Source organism: Sphaeramia orbicularis, chromosome 7, assembly GCF_902148855.1.
Source record: "Sphaeramia orbicularis chromosome 7, fSphaOr1.1, whole genome shotgun sequence".
Lineage (NCBI taxonomy): Eukaryota > Metazoa > Chordata > Actinopteri > Kurtiformes > Apogonidae > Sphaeramia > Sphaeramia orbicularis.
This window is the reverse complement of record NC_043963.1, coordinates 20,721,627-20,738,282: the sequence shown is the minus strand read 5'-3', so window position 1 is coordinate 20,738,282 and position 16,656 is coordinate 20,721,627. Positions and strand designations below refer to the sequence as shown.

General features: G+C 35.6%; 2 protein-coding genes across 8 annotated transcripts; one reads left to right on the top strand and one right to left on the bottom strand.

The window, feature by feature from the left end:
- Positions 1 to 1,036: 1,036 nt before the first annotated feature.
- ndnl2 (necdin-like 2) lies at positions 1,037 to 5,420 on the bottom strand. 7 transcript variants are annotated; one of them, XM_030139300.1, is made up of 11 exons: positions 5,334 to 5,420; positions 5,006 to 5,102; positions 4,423 to 4,542; positions 4,281 to 4,344; positions 4,124 to 4,203; positions 3,916 to 4,010; positions 3,752 to 3,831; positions 3,622 to 3,664; positions 3,462 to 3,524; positions 2,491 to 2,605; positions 1,037 to 2,289 (listed from the first exon to the last, which is right to left on the bottom strand). In XM_030139300.1, exons 2-11 carry the CDS (start codon positions 5,054 to 5,056, stop codon positions 2,194 to 2,196), a joined length of 807 nt encoding a protein of 268 aa, XP_029995160.1. In that variant the 5' UTR covers positions 5,057 to 5,102; positions 5,334 to 5,420; the 3' UTR covers positions 1,037 to 2,193. The 7 variants fall into 7 exon arrangements, with proteins under 7 accessions (XP_029995160.1, XP_029995164.1, XP_029995161.1 ...); XM_030139304.1 differs by having other exon boundaries at positions 5,006 to 5,078; positions 5,334 to 5,412; XM_030139301.1 differs by having other exon boundaries at positions 5,365 to 5,409.
- A 1,926-nt stretch (positions 5,421 to 7,346) lies between these two features.
- si:dkey-150i13.2 (mitochondrial carnitine/acylcarnitine carrier protein) lies at positions 7,347 to 16,485 on the top strand. Its single transcript, XM_030139251.1, has 9 exons — positions 7,347 to 7,582; positions 9,979 to 10,071; positions 11,287 to 11,414; positions 13,317 to 13,407; positions 13,648 to 13,765; positions 14,123 to 14,195; positions 14,288 to 14,397; positions 15,732 to 15,853; positions 16,001 to 16,485. The coding sequence occupies exons 1-9, from the start codon at positions 7,469 to 7,471 to the stop codon at positions 16,061 to 16,063; spliced, it is 912 nt and encodes a 303-aa protein (XP_029995111.1). The 5' UTR covers positions 7,347 to 7,468; the 3' UTR covers positions 16,064 to 16,485.
- Positions 16,486 to 16,656: the final 171 nt, after the last annotated feature.

Here is a 16,656-nt window from a genome sequence, read left to right as displayed (position 1 = left end):
TTACATATTTTAGCATTTTTTTTACTCTGAAAAAAGTGAAAACTATATATACTGTCCAGCCATAACTTTTAATAATATATAAGCCAGGGGTGTCAAACATGCGGCAAAAACCCACCCATTAACGGGTCCAGTCTGCCCCGCAGGATGAATGTGGATTGTGAAGTGGATTGGACCAGTAAAAATTGAATAATAACCTATAAATAATGACACCAAAATTTCTCTTTTGATGACATGATGAAAATGTTTACATTTACAAACTATCCTTTCAACAAAATAAATAATCTAAACAGCTGTGAACAAACTGATATTTCTTAAGAAAAATAAGTGGAGCTTTAACAATATTATGCCTGTTACTAAATATTTTGTGTATTTGTAGAGCTACTGTGTAAGTTTTAATGCATATGTGTAAAGCTGAGGCATAATATTATTAAAATTGTACTTTTTCACACTAAAAAAGAAAAATTTGGATCCTTATTTATAGGTTATTGTACTATTATTTTACTTTTCCAGCCTGCTTGAGGTCAAATTGAGCTGAATGTATCTCCTGAAATAAAATGACTGACACCCCTGATATAAGCCAATATTAAAGCAGCCAAAACACCAAAACAGGCAGTCCCTTGATCTGTCATGTTGGTTTGAGTCATTTTGTATCATGAAATTTGTTGAATTAGTTTCTACTTAGACATCATAACACTTCACATCTGACACCAGTGAGGAGGCTTTAGAGTTGTAGTGTTTATAACAGAGACACAAATCTATAATTGTGGGGTTCTGATGGTGTTGAACTAGTTCAGTAATAAATGCTTTAGATGCGACAAACCAGGGCTGTGCAAAATAAACGGACGTTAAAATCGTCACCTTAACTGCCCAACACCATGATGTGCCTCATTTAATTACAAAACATGATTATTCTATGCACCATCAATACTCAGATACACACTGGACGACGAGTGTGTCCTGTTGTATGTTTTAAACGTAATAGGAATATGACGAATCTGGTGCAATGTGTCATTGTTGTATTTTTTTTAATATATATATATATATATTCTAATATTTCACAGGTGGTCAGTTGTTGAAGTGCATTGACCTGTTCATTATAGCTGTGTTGTAATCAGGTTTACCTTGACTTTAGGTCTAGATCCTTTGTGCTTCTCTACAGCCTATTAGTACATTTTATAATTAGTTTGTGATTTGTCTGGGGCAGCAAAAGAAAATCTTACCTCAGGGGATCCTCATTTTTAACAGATGCCAGCACATGACACTATTATGTGCACTTTTCCCTTAACAGTCAGACTAATGATACAGTCCCACCCATTAATAAGACATGTTCATCTTTTCTGCAGTAAATGTGTACATTTTATGAGGTAAAAATGTTTTATGTAAATGTGCAATTGTGCCAGTTTGTTCTGGACTCTGTTGTACTGTACGTAGCTGCTAGGATGTCAAAGTGGTATGTACACCAATGAACATATGTGAGAGAAATGAATGAAAACAGTGGCAATAGTTGATGTTGTGAAAGATTTTATTTTCTGAACTTGGAAAAATAAAACTGAATCCCAAGTAATAAAAATTAAACTTGGTACCTAACAAGCTGTTTCTGTGTGCTGGGAATTTATTATTTCCGAACATAAAATACTTATACAGCTCTGGAACGAGACCACTGCAGATTTCTAGACAAGAATCACTTTGTGAAACTGGTATATGATAAAGATGGATGGTCACAGGCCCTTTTTGCAACAAGAATGGCATGAAGCGCCTGAACAGAAATGTGATAGACCAGTAGAGAGAGCACACAAGACACATGGAATGTCTGATTAAAAACAATTTAATGAAACTGACTTGTGAACTCTTCCATAGTTGAAACATCACTATTGTAGTGTTTAGACACAATTGTGGACTTTCTTTGCATTATGTCTGATAAAAACGATTTTTTTACTATTTTAACCAGTTGTCAAAAGGAGAAACCTGTGGTCTTGATATTTCCAAAGCTGTATTTAGTAAGTATTGTCACCAGAACTTTGATTGATTTTTTTGGTACTTTTATATTTCTCAGTGTAAAAGTAGGTTTGGACGACGAGAACAAGAAGAAAATGTTAAAAAACCAAAAAATAAACTCTTTAAATGGCATATGGTGCAGCTTCTTCAAACGCTCACATCTAAAATAAATTTTAAAATATGCAATAAAACAACTGGTTATCTCTGGCTGCTGGTGCTGGCCTGGGTTGAATTGGGGGTAGAGTGGGCGTCTCGGTACTGCTGGGTCCAGCTCTGAGGTTCCTGATTATGAAGCTGAAATGAAAAGTAAGACACAGACCTCCCATCAGAAACATCAAACCGCAATTCATTAGGAATATTCCCTTTTCTGCTTAAACTAATCTACACTCACTGTGTGTTTACTGTATGTAAGTATGTATGTCAACTGTAATTTTCTAGTCACAGTGAATTTAGTGGGTGGATCTATTTAACCTGATGACACAAGGAATGACTTACTTCACCCATGAACTCTAGAATTTTGGCTTTTGACACTTCCAGGTCAGCACGTTGTCCCCACCGAAATTCATGCTCAATTGGGTCTGTGTGAGGGATTCGGACGTACTCCAGATATCTGAACATACACAAATCAAGATGAGCAAAAAGGAAAGGAAAATACTGTACATGATGACTAGTGGAGTGTAAACTGGTGTAGAAAGTTCAGTCAGTCATAAGACTTGACATCTGGTAAAGGTTTAGCTATAAGTGTCCAAATGCACCATGAAAATAACTTCTATTATCTATCTATATTTTGTACATTTTGGAATTATTAATTGAGGATATTAATTCTGGTTCACACTCGAATATAGTAAGACACAATAATACACTGTACTGCTGGATGCAGCCCATCATAAAACAGATACAAGGAGACAAAAAATCTGTTGAGAGCTAATGTAGAAACATGGAGAAAGACAGTCTGCTCCTGTAGATTAAAAATTTCAATCTTAAGAGAATAGAAATGCAATAATTTGTATTTTCAGGCAGCTAAACAATGATGACAAAATCAGTCTCTTAATTCTGTGTAAATGTTAGACAGTGGGACCTTTAAAACAAACTGACATGAAGCATAATATGATAGAATGTTTGGAGGTTGTGGTGGTCCAGACACTGTGCTGCAGTGATCTGGTTTTGTCCACTCTCCATCTGCTCTGTGGTGTGGTATAAACCAGAGTCTATAGTCTGACAGACACTGGCTCTGAACACACCCATACAGTGTTCGAACCCCTCTGATCCAGGCAAGGATTGAACTTGTGACCTTCTGATCACACGTTTATTGGATTAGTTGGCTGAGCTATGTTTGAGGGGAGGTCTATGAGCTTAACAGTCCAGATAGCCCCCCTTATTGGCACTTCAAGTGGGGGGAGGGGATATGCATTAGCTTAAAGCTTTTCCATGGTAACTGAAACTATGGGACAACTACTGACGCTCACCTTTGACGTACAAACTCATCTGTGATCAACTTCTTCACATCACCAAACTCCTCATGTTTTTCTCTAAAGATCAACACAGCATACATTAATTATGAAATAATAAATAGAAATAAAAGTCTTAACATTCTTTAAGTTCATTAAGACAGATATGATACTTTACCCAGGGTCGACGCGCAGCTTCTTGAGTGTATGCCAGATAACGTCTGGGAAGTAAAACACAATCAGCCATTTTTCACATACTTGAATAGCTCACAATAGTAAATTAAGTAGATTCATCAAGCATCACTCACTCTCTTTGACAGCCCCTCGTTTCATGAAAATGACACTCAGGATGACAAACAGCAGGCCCATCTTTGGATTGGTTGGGCTGCTGCACTTACAAGAAAAACAATGGTTTAGTTACTTTAGCAACAAATACACATAAAAGTCAGAATACATTACAGGAGATACTCACTTGTCCAATGGGGCTCCCTCAGCTGGCTCCAATTTATTGATCAGTATGTATATGTGATTTTTGGTGTCTATTTCTACTAGTTTAAGGCCAAATACCTGGTTGTTAGAGCAGAAAAGAACATTTAGCAGTTAATAGTTGTAATATTGCACAATATGACAATATTAAGCTCATCACAGTGTCGCCATTTATCCTCTGAGACAGAACAAACCTGGTCTAAACTCTGTGTTACTCTCTTCATGATCTCAGGATATACATTTCTGTAGTCTTTCAGCACATGTTTCACCAGATCTGAAAGACAAAGGGAAAAAATTACTTATCAGGCCTCAGAGGCAAAACCCAACTAATCTTATATTTGTGTATTTTACCTGCACGGCGAACAGGAATTTTCTTTTGGTCCTTAACCAAAAAATACTGCACCACCTCAGCTGTCTGTGGGAAAATAACAATCTGTATTCATGCATCATTAATATTAAACAAGCTCAAATAAGATTTCTGTGAGTCCATTACCTTCTGGTCGACCTGTGCGGACGTGAGCCTCTCCAGACCTCTCTGGACCTGTGATGTACTTGGCTGGGTGAAGGTTAAGTCACCATCCTCTTCTTCAGCTACTGCAACTTCAGAGCGCCTCTACATGCAAGAAAACAAAACAAAATAAAAATCATGTTGACAGAAGTCTGATGAAGATCAAGTTTAAACTATTATTACAATTGATAAACTGGTTGAGTAACTTTTTAAGATAAAAAAGTCCTCTTATTCCAGTCTCTTCAATATGACTATTTCATGATTTCTTTCCTCTTCTTTGACAGTAACCAGTAACTAATATGTCTGTGTTATCTCGGCTTTGAGTAACCCTTTTTCACCATTCTGTGACGTTTTACAGACCAAACAGTAAACCCAGAAAATAACTGACAATGAAAATAAATGCTGTTTGCGGTCTAAACCGTGTGACTATTAAGAACAAAAGGACCATACATTCGGTTTGCAGGGCTAAGAAATTATAGGTCCCTGTAATGAATAAAAATCACTCATAACGATGCAGAAGCTGAGACATTAGAAAGTATAAAAACCTAGGATTTTTACATGTACTTACTCTGCTCTGTGAGGAGATCTGTGTGTTAGATAGTCTCTTCCTTTGCGTCATGACAACCCTGTCTGAGACACACCTTAAAAGAAGACCATAGACGCTGCTGTACTATAAACAAAACACACCAATCTCAACACAACAAACTAAACAGCAGAGGAACATATGAAGATGCTACTGCAGACATCAGTTAATGCTAAAGTTACATTAGCCACGAGACGTTAGCTGTGACAAAACAAAACCCAGGACAACGATTTAAGTCATCTATCGTCCACTCCCCAGTCTTATTAAATTACAATAATAATGTATCTTTACTACCTGATAATTATCAACCTACTCTGTAGGATGTGATCACTCCAAACTCTTTTTGTTGTTTCTTAACTGTCAAATTCCCGCTAGTGCTGTAAGGCGCGTTATGATGACGTAACAGTGTGCTTCCCAGGCGGTTCTTAGGATTTTTGATTTTTTGCTATTTTATCCGGCGATTATTTTGACGAAACCATATCTAACTTGCGTGAATCTTTTAGCTTATCAACTAAACCTGTTTTTTTTATATGCCAGGAGAGAGACAGAAGAGTAAATTTTATAAACAGTTTTAACCCGTAAAAACTAGAAGTATTTTGAGGTCACTTTCAAACTTTTTACCTTTACAAACTGATCTATCACTATTTATTATGATATCATCCTTTGCATTTTGCAATAATTTTCCTATATGGAATTTTCTGATAAAGTAGATGTTCATAATAGCTCAGAGTAAATTTAAAGATTATTATATCAAAACAAAACTGAGGAAAAAATACTTCTAGTAGTAGTAGCAGCAGCAGCAGCAGTAGTAGTAGTAGTAGTAATAGTAGGCAAGTTGTTGTAGTTGTCAGGGGTGTAAGAAAATATTGGTATCACAATATATCGCAATATTTCACTTCACAATACTGTATCGATAGTTAAGAGTACTGTATCGATATTTTTAGGTATTTATTCAAATGCAGACATGGCAGAGGCTCATTTTTGTTTTTCAAGCTCTTTTATTTCTATATTCACATGGATATTTTGTTCTGTTGTTTGTAGACTACAAAAGTACTATTGTGATATTGCAGGTCATAAACTTAGTTTTCGAAATTGATAACGCTGTTTTGTTAAATAATGGAAGCATCCTAAAAGCACTTTTTTACTGTCTGAAAGAGGCAAATGTTTGTTTGTTTTTTTTTGGGAATGCACAAAAATAATGTTCTGATGTTGGATGAGTCAGGGACTGAACACTGTGTATTCTTTTCGCAATAGAAAACGAACATTTAAGCAGGATCTTAAACTGCAATGTCTGCAAAACATTATTTATTTATTTTGGTTTTTTTGTGTGTGTGTGTGTTTTCTTGTACTGGTAAAGCCACATGTTAAACTTTATTGATCCAAATGCTGCACTATAAGTTTTTCCCGGAAATAATCCTTTACAAAAAGGAACAAAACAAAAAATATCACCTTGTTAACAGTATCGTGATATATCGCAATATATCGTATTGTGATCCTAGTATTGTGATTTATATTGTATCACCAGATTCTTGCCAATACACAGCCCTAGTAGTTGTAGTGATAGTAATAGTAGTAGTAATAGTAATACTGGTAGAAGTAGTAATTGAATTAGTACTAGTACTTGTAATAGTAGTATTAGTGGTGGTAGTAGTAGTAGTAGTAGTAGTAGTAGTAGTAGTAGTAGTAGTAGGCTAGTTGTTGTGATAGTAATAGTAGTAGTAGTAATAGTAATACTGGTAGAAGTAGTAATTGCATTAGTACTAGTACTTGTAGTTGTAATAGTAGTATTAGTGGTAGTAGTGGTAGTAGTAGTAGTAGTAGTAGTAGTACTCATGGGCTAGTTGTTGTGATAGTAATAGTAGTAGTAGCAATAGTAATACTGGTAGAAATAGTAATTGCATTAGTACTAATACTTGTAGTTGTAATAGTAGTATTAGTGGTAGTAGTAGTAATAGTAGTAGTAGTAGTCGTAGTAGTAGTAGTAGTAGTGTTGTAATTGTAGTAGTAGTCGTAGTAGTAGTAGTAGTAGTGTTGCAATTGCAGTATTTGTAGCAGTTATTATAGTAATTAAGTTGTCTTACCCTCAGATCACCACTAGAGGGCAGTGTTTCAGTAAACAGAGCACACACCCAGAGTCTAATAACTAAATAAAACGTATATAAACATAAATAAAACGTGTTTTATGTCACGACTAAGACACATGTGTGAATGTAAGTAATCATTTTTGCAGGAGAAGGAGAAAAAAATCCGTTCAGTAGTCAGCTATCAGAGGAGTCAAAGTTCACTGACGCACAGTACGTGGCAGCAGACAGACAGCTGAGTCTGGGTCTGTCTTCCCACTCCCACAGCGTGAGACAGGAGGGCTGTGGGTGCGCGTCTGCTTGTGCGTGACAGAGGACTGTGAAGTGGACTGTGGCCCGTGCTCTGGAGTGGCCATGTAGGGAAAGGATGGGGGAAGAGAAGCGGATCACCGAGAGAGTTTCTCCGCTCAAGAACTTCGTGGCTGGAGGAGTCGGTGGAGCGTGTCTGCTGCTGGCCGGACACCCACTGGACACCATCAAGGTGACCCAAAAACACACTGTTTACACCCTGTTTGCACTTATATTTGCACTTTCCAAAGTATTGTTTCAATGTTTCAACTACATAGGCGCGTCTTGTAGATGTTGAACTTTGACGCAGGAAAGCCATGCGCGCACTTCAACCCAGAAAAAGTCAGTGATCAGACGTTTTCCACAGATTACCGCTAAACCAGCTTAAGGTGTCACCAAGGTCCGCTCACTACAGCTACAAGAACAGATTTCATTGTCTGGGAGTAGTATAGTATTACATGATGAATGGATAGTCAGTGTCACAGAAGGATGCAAAAGCAAGAGAAACCACAATCCAATTTAGAAAGAAACAAAAAAAAGAAAGAAAGAGATAAACAACAGATATTTAAGGTTCAAATTAAGGTGAACTGTGGAGATCTTGCCTCAAATTGTCGTGGAAATCCAAGGTCATACACATGGTCCCAAGAAGAGAAATAACACTTGACCAAACTCTCAAGATCTACAAGTTTTTTGTCTTTTGCCTCGAAATATGATGCAAAATCACAGTGATACACAGTGGTGGCCAAATTTATTAGAACACTTGGCGTATTTAAGAGCTTTAATCTGTTGTTGTTGTTGTTGTTGTTGTTGTTGTTGTTTTAAATTGTCCATTAACCTGCTGAGACCCAGGAAAGTGAAAGTTTTAGCTTTTTTACATTTAAACAATTGTCTTGATTGGAAATTGCGTGATGCAACAGTTTTTTTCAGATAAATTTTTTAACATTTTATTTATTTATTTATTTATTTATTTATTTATGTATTTATTAATTATTGGAATGTCCATTTTTCAAGTAAAACTGTGAAATTTTGTCCCCTACAGAGGACAAAAATGCACTGCTGGGTCTCAGGACAATAAAATACCCATAAAACAAAGCTATAATTATGCTCAATAAACCATAGAATAGGGAGTTTTAGGGCATTTTATTTACAACAAGTGAAAAAAGTTACATACATAGAGTACATGCATACATTAATAAATAAATAAGTGTAACACTTTTAATGTCTTTCTGTACTGAAAAAATAACTATATACAATGGCAAAATTATTAAAATACTTGGTGTATTTAAGGGGTTACATCTGTTTTTTGTTTTATAAATTGCCCATTAAAATACATATAAAATGAATGAAATATCAACAAAGTCATCATTACGCTCTATAAACTATAGAACAAAGCCATCACAAGGAGATTTAGGCCATTTTCTTCTCAAAAAAACCCAAGTCTATTTCACTGTTAATGTTCCTTCACAGAAATAGTCATATTACTGGTGTGATCATTGTCAGATGTGATTGTGCTGAAATTGATGGTGATGTGACTCTAAGAACACAGCTGTGTGATTTTGTTGAATGTACAAGGACTGTCCTGTTCATTAAGTAAATATTGAAGTTAAAAATGGATAAAAACAGTTAGATAATATGATATTTGTTGTGCTCAGAGCAACCATCTGCAAGTTTCATGATCATCATTAAATTAAGTCATGTTTTGGAGGCAAAAAACCCCATCAATAATTCTAATATCTGTCTGTTTTAATAATTTGGCCACCACTGGATAAGATAAGATTTTTTTTTTTTTTTTTTTTTTTATAGTGGGAAAATGTAAGTGCCAGAGCAGCATTTACAGTAAAGTGAGCAAATATAGTAATAGTAAACATATAATAGAAATAAACAATTCTACATCTAATCAGACATTTACAGGCTAGTAAAGGAAAATGTACAGTGAAAATAACTGCACATGAAATAGTAGAACTGTTTGTTGAAGTGTTGCTTCATTTGGAGATTCAATGTCAAAAAGAAAAAGTAATGTAAGGTTTTAAAGTTTGAAGGAGGTGCTGTCTTCTTTTACTTTCCAACTATCATCTTTGTAGGAAAAGTAGCAGGTTCAAGTGTTTGTGAGCATCGATTCAATCACAGTACTTAACATTTTTGCACCACTTTTTCTCTGGAACTCAAGCAGAGTCATTTCTTCATTTATTTTTATATGTGTAAGAGAAGCACAAAGAGATGCAAAGGTGACTTACTTTATATTTATTAGAGTTCTACATTTTAAGAGAAAAGGTAATAGAAACATTTGTGAGTTAAGGGGGGGGGGGGGGGGGTCGTTGTGACATTTCTATTCATAACCAAACTTTCCATGCATTTACCCATACACTGGCTGTTGTCTGCTTCTGTCAGGAGGTATGCACACTGCAATATTTTCAGTTATTCTATTTGTATCCTCCTTCAGTCAGTTTGTTCTTTATCAGACACACAGAGCAGCAGATACTGTTGGGTGTAGTCCGTCTCAACAATCCCGCCAAAAACACACACGATAACACGTGAGAGGTTTAGTGCGTATATGTCGGCCAGCCTGTTTATTAATACTGTTTTGTACAGGTAAGGTTACAGACGCAGCCCAAAGCCTCCTGTGCCCAGTATGTGCTCTACACTGGAACATATGACTGCTTCCGCAAGACTGTATCCAAAGAGGTAAACACACACACAGACTTGTTAATGTGGTGTATAATTACCACATTACTTAATGGATTTAACCCTTTCATGCATGGTGTCACTCTCAAACTTCACTAAAAACCACAATATTTGCAATAATTACTCCTTTTTGGTCTAGATATAGTACTTTGAAGCCAAAATTACTACATGGATTGTCTGTCTTAATATATATCTACTACAGTTACATTTATGTTATGCTTTCCTAAATCAATCATGTTAGTTTTATGGAGAGAGGCTAAGTTAAAAAAATATATATATTTTTGATTAAAATCATGTTTAACTCATAAAGACCCAAACAGTCCCTGGCAATCAAACACATCTACTGATTTATTATGTTTAAATTTTTTTAATCCACTAATCCTATCAATCCATGTAAATAATTGGTGTAAAATGCAGTTTTTCATTTATTTCATGGTTATCAGATATGACCCATTTGGACGTTCAGAGGCTCCGTAAAGAACGTGGATACACCGTCGTCTTCTACAACATTGATTCACCAGTAGAACCCATGGAATTTGATAAATAACATTGGCTGGAGACACTTGTTTTTACGTTCAGTTAATGATGTATTTTGCAGAAAAAGTCACTTTTTCCTTAGTTTTCTCTGTTTCTGATATAATAACCCTCAACTTTAATCTGAACTTTCATGAAAATCTACATGATCAAGAAATTAATATGTGGGAAAATACCAGATTTTCACCGAAAAAAAAATACTAAATATAAGAAATAATATTATAATAAATGATGATAAATCACTTAGAAAGGATCAATAGACAGAAAAATTCATTTGGGAACTGCCACGAAAGTAACACTGGGTCTTTGTGGGTTAAGCTACAAATGGTCGATTGTAATATATGTATCACTCAGTAATGCAATCAGACACATTTGTGTGTTATTGAGGAGAAATAATCGCATTCAGTTTTATGATCATTCGTGCATGAAAGAGTTAAATCCAAACAGTGTATGACGTATGAATAAAAGTGCATGTTTAGTGCCGTTTTCACAGAATCACCAGGTTTTTTCCAGATATGATGAAGGTGTAACATTAACTTTAACTAGTGAGAACAGTTTTGCTCATTGTAATCATGTAATATGTTAAATACTTCAAAACAGTACAAGTTAACTACTTGTGAAGACTTGCTGTACTACTTCCAGTTTAATTCACTTTGTGTGTGTGCATATGTGTGTGTCCAGGGTGTCCTTGGCCTGTACAAAGGTATGGGTGCCCCCCTGGCAGGTGTCGCTCCCATGATGGCCATCAGTTTCTTCGGCTTCGGTCTGGGGAAGCAGCTCCAGCAGACTGACCCCAGCAAACCCCTGACGTTAGTAAAACATTAACATACAGCGCACTCAATGTAAACAGCAGATATATGATGATATCAGCGCGTTAGTATCTTGTTTTATGGCTCTGTCTCTGTTATCTGCTTATGCACATGCCAGTGTCTCATGTTTATGTGTGTGCCAAGTGCTTCCTTTACAGTGTGCATTTGTAATACCCGGAATATGAGCTCTATATATATAACCAGTACAGTGACGCTCTTCCCTCTGCAATCATTCGCTCACTTAAAGCAGCACACCCCCTTTACACCCCCTTCCTCATATTACCCTGACTCTTAACAGCACCCTGATGCCTGCTGTTGCTATTCTGACTCTGTGCGTCCTTTCATTCCTTGTGTGTTATTGTAGCAGTACAGCACGTGTCCAGGGCCACCGTGTTTCCTTCTAAAGCTAAGGACACATTACACAGCTTTCAAAGTCTTTACAGATTCTGGAAAGACTAGGACAGTGTTTTTCAACCATAGGGTCAGGATCCCACGTGGGGTCGCCTGGAATTCAAAGGGGGTTGCCTGAAATTTCTATTAATTGATAAAAAAAAAAAAACAAAAACAAACAAACTTACTAATAAAAAAATATATGGTGAGTTGAGAGAGACAATCCATAAAAGACATGACAAACTCTGAAGCTGAAACTGAAGCACTGTGGTACTGTTTATCTTTCAAATGTTCATTGTGGTCAGTTTCAGATGCTGCAGCTCTTCCATAATTCATAGTTTGAGTTATTGTTTGTTCAGTATTAATTGTCAGCCTTGTAAATACAAGCTGGACTGACTGTACATATGACCAAGAAAAATAAAATTCTCACTTTGTGCAGTAATCTACACCTGGCTTCTCTGCCTCCGTCCATAATAATATACATTATATAGACTAAATATCGTCCAAAATTAACATTATTTGCAAAAACAAATACACTGTAGCAAAAAAATGTCTCCGTTTTGAATGTGTGGGGTTGCTAGAAATTTGTGATATTAAAATGGGGCCAAAAAAGGTTGGGAACCACTGGACTAGGAGAACACTAACAAACTGGTTTCAGTAGATTTTTGTATGATGACTGAAAGACTGTGGATGACACACTCAGTAACACTATAACTGTATACAGTGATGGTCAAAATTATTAGAACACTTGGCATATTTAAGAGATATCATCTGTTTTTTTCCCTTTTTTTAATAATTGGCCATTAAAATACCCATGAAATTAATTAAATATCTACAGTCATTGTTATGCTCTATAAACCACAGAATAGAGCCATTATAAGGAGATTTAGGTCATTTTCCATACAAAAAATAAGTAAAAAAAACACGTAAATAAGTAAATATAACACTTTTAATGCCCCTTTGCACTGAAACAATAACTGTATACAGTGGTGGCCGAAATAATTGAAACTCTTGGCATATTTAAGAGATGACATCTGTTTTTTAAAATTGTTCATTAAAATATCCATAAAATAAATTAAGTATCTACACATTCATTATTATGCTCTATAAACCATAGACTAGAGCCATCATAAGGAGATTTAGGTCTTTTTTTGTACAAAATACATGACCTAAATCTCAAAAATGCCGCTTGTTTTATTTTTTGAAACATCACAAAATATATTTCATATTATACATGTTGAATGGTCGTGGCATTGTTTTTTATCAGTCTTGGACATGTCAGAGATTAACAGTAACATTGATTTCATCCTGAAAATCATTGAACTTTTTTTAGTTTTAAGGAGAGCTGAAGTGATTTCAGAGAAGAAAAAAAAAAGCATGCTAATTTTTTACATGTACATTTTTCAGTATAAGACATAGTCTTTACACAGTCAGTGATATTTATCCAGCTGTATTTTACATAGAGTTACTATGAAACAACTCTGTATACTGACTTTATTCTATCTTATACAGGCACACACAGATATTCTTGTCAGGCTGTTTGGCCGGGGTTTTCACTACAGTGATAGTGGCTCCAGGAGAAAGGATCAAATGCTTACTGCAGGTAAGTATTGGTTTTTTTTTGAATAATGGACTTAGTCACACTATTCGACTGGCTGAGGTTTCCCAAACTAATCAGTCAACAGCAGATGCACAGATTCACAGATTCAGTCAAATTCCATTATTGGTGGTGGTTTCTGTTTCTGGAGACTTCAGCCTTATGTGTGTAAACATGAGTGTCGGTCTGCCTTGTCTTTATAATTTTCTTTAGGTGAACATAAATTAATTTATTGAATTGTTGTAGGTCCAGGCCAGCAGTGGGCAGTCCAAATATGCAGGTCCACTAGACTGCGCTGTCAGGCTTTATAAGGAGCAAGGGATCCGTAGTGTCTACAAAGGGACGGTGCTTACACTCATTAGAGGTAAATTTAACTGTGGATTGTGTTTGTGTGTACTGCATGTATTTGTTATTTGTCCTGTCTGTCAGAAGGTCATGTCTGTTGTAAGAGTAGGGCACGGGCCAAAAAGGAATCTCAGACATTTTTTAGCAGATCCATAAAGTAGGAGTAGAAGCTGGGATAATGTTCAAGGTTATAAGTTTGGGATTTTACATTATAGTTTATTTTTATTTAGTTTTGACTTTTTTTCTCCAATTCAGTTAGTTTTAATTAGTTTTTTTATGTGACATCCATTCATTATGATGTAGTTTATAGTTATTGAATCGAAAAAACAACATTTATCTTGACATTTCCACTTCCCTCTGTCTTTCTCTTTCATAGATGTGCCTTCTAATGGTTTGTACTTCTTAACTTATGAATACCTCAAAAACTTCTTGACACCTGAGGGTCAAAGGTCAGTATGGCTGCAGTGAAGAAGTGTATAAGGGTAAAATGCAGGGTCTAGATCCTGTAAACCTAACTTTTGATTTTATGTTTGTGTGTCAGTGTTTCACAGCTCAGCACACCAAAGATTCTTCTCGCCGGTGGCATCGCTGGGATCTTGAATTGGACGATTGCTCTTCCCCCAGATGTCCTCAAATCCAACTTCCAGACAGGTTAGAGGGATAGAGGGACAGAGGTCAAAGGTTGTCAGGGTTGACACTTTAGAAGATGAACAAAATGTAAATAGTACAGAGGTGCAAGCAAAATAAAAACATCTGTCCTGTGTCTCTAATAGAAACATGTAATGAAAACAGAAGCATCTTAAAGGGGTCATATTTTGCTAAACCCAGTTTTGTTAGTATTTGGTTCATTTATTTGTGTATTTGGACCCTAATAGTTCATAAAGTTTGAATTTGAACCCTCCAGGTGCTGCAAAACTATCTTTATATTCATTTAGGCAAAAATCGAGTGGATTTCTACAACCTGTTTTAATTCCTGCTTAATTTGTTACATCTATAACTAGTTACATCACAGCATTTGCACATATAAGGTCAAGACTTCAATTGAACATTTCGCCGAGTACGACATAACTGTTTATCAGCAGCAGCGGTTGTAGTCCATACTGAAAATATGTCCGAACTTTGAGCCAATTACCTAAAATGTTCAGTTGTTGGTTGAACGGGACAGAGCAGCACAGCCAACAACATGGAGGGGGTGGGGTGTGAAGTGGCTCATTTGTATTTAAAGGGCCAGCGCTCAAAACCACCTTTCTGGTGTCATTACTCAGAAATAGGGTTGAAGATAGACCTGTGGAGTCGAATTAATGAAGAATTCAGACCCAAGCATAGCATTTACAGTTTATGTAGACCACAGGGAAATGTTTTGAAATGCATAATTCCATTTAAAAAAGGAAAATGTCACTCCTTTAATGTGGATATTCTCAATAGTTCTCATTTTAGGATTCACATTTTCCCATCAAGGTTAAGTCAGTTTATTGAATGCAAACCAGCCAAATTTATTTTTAAAATGCTCATGAGCACATACAGTATACAATGTCATCATGACTCTTTGTCTAAACAAAATGTAGACAATATTTTACCATTATCATCTGCATTCAGAGCACATTTCCGTATTAAAACTCAATTAATAATTGATTCTTAAGAACTATTAATACACACAAAGTAAGTGAAGCTTTACACAATGGACCATTTTCGCATAAAAGCCATTTGTGGAAAACTTAATTCTAAATGATTTCAGTTTTGTGTGTGAGCCATTTGTTATTATCTATATAAGTAAATCTCTCAATTTTATATAATCAGATTAATAATTTTGTCATATCTTTAAATCAGTTATTAATGTTAGTCGTCAAAGCGCTACAACCAATTCACGACCTACTTTTGGATCCTGACCTTGCTCCTGAGAAAGTGGCCTTTGTGGTATACACCTGCTATAAAACACACCGAAAGACAAAGATCACTCTTGTGTAACTTTGTATGTCTGTGTTCAGCTGCAGATGGAAAGTACAGAGGTCTGGTTGATGTCCTGAGAACGCTGTTGAGAGAGGAGGGACCAACAGCACTATACAAAGGATTCAATGCTGTGTTTCTGCGAGCCTTTCCTGCCAATGCTGTAATTAACTGTTCTTATTTCACACTCTTATTTTTCTATTCTCATACTCTACTCTCTGATAACAAGACTAATACTATCACTATCACTATGACCATCACCTGTCATTTATTTATTTACTGAAATATGCTTTCATTCTCTGTCTTCCAGGCCTGTTTCTTGGGGTTTGAGTTTGCATTAAAAGGATTAAACATGGTTGCACCCAGTTGGTGAATTACCTTTTTTTTCTCCAGTCTGGTTGCCTCTCATGGAAAGCTCTGCTGTGAGTTACTACTGAGTCTCTCTGGACCTCAAACTGTGTTTTAAGTGCCTTGTGTCTCTGGAGTTTCAATTCAGGATAGTGAAATGTGACTAATTATTCTTAAACTGAGTTTTCTTTTAAATGTAACTTTATTCAGATTAAGATTTTCTGCTCACTTTTTTGAGCAATGGTATAATTTCTTTCTTTTCTTTTTTTTTTTTTTTTTTTTCCTTTTTTTTCTTTGTAAATGTATGGTTTTAAATAGAGTGTTGTTAGTATCAGATCTAAACCTCATTTTTAAAGGTTTACATTTTTTTTGTAAAAGAGTATGTTAAAATTGAAGTATTTATAATAATGAAATCCTGAACTCTGCTAAGAGTAAGTGTTAATTATTTGGATGCATTACAGGCTTTTTTTTTATAATCTGCTGCCAAACAAAGTGAATGTATACTTTTTTTTGCCATTTTGTTAGTTATATTTGTCTATTTGTATTTTTCTGATATGAAACAACTTAATAAAATCTGTACATAAACATCACAGACTATTATGGCTCTATATGTAATTG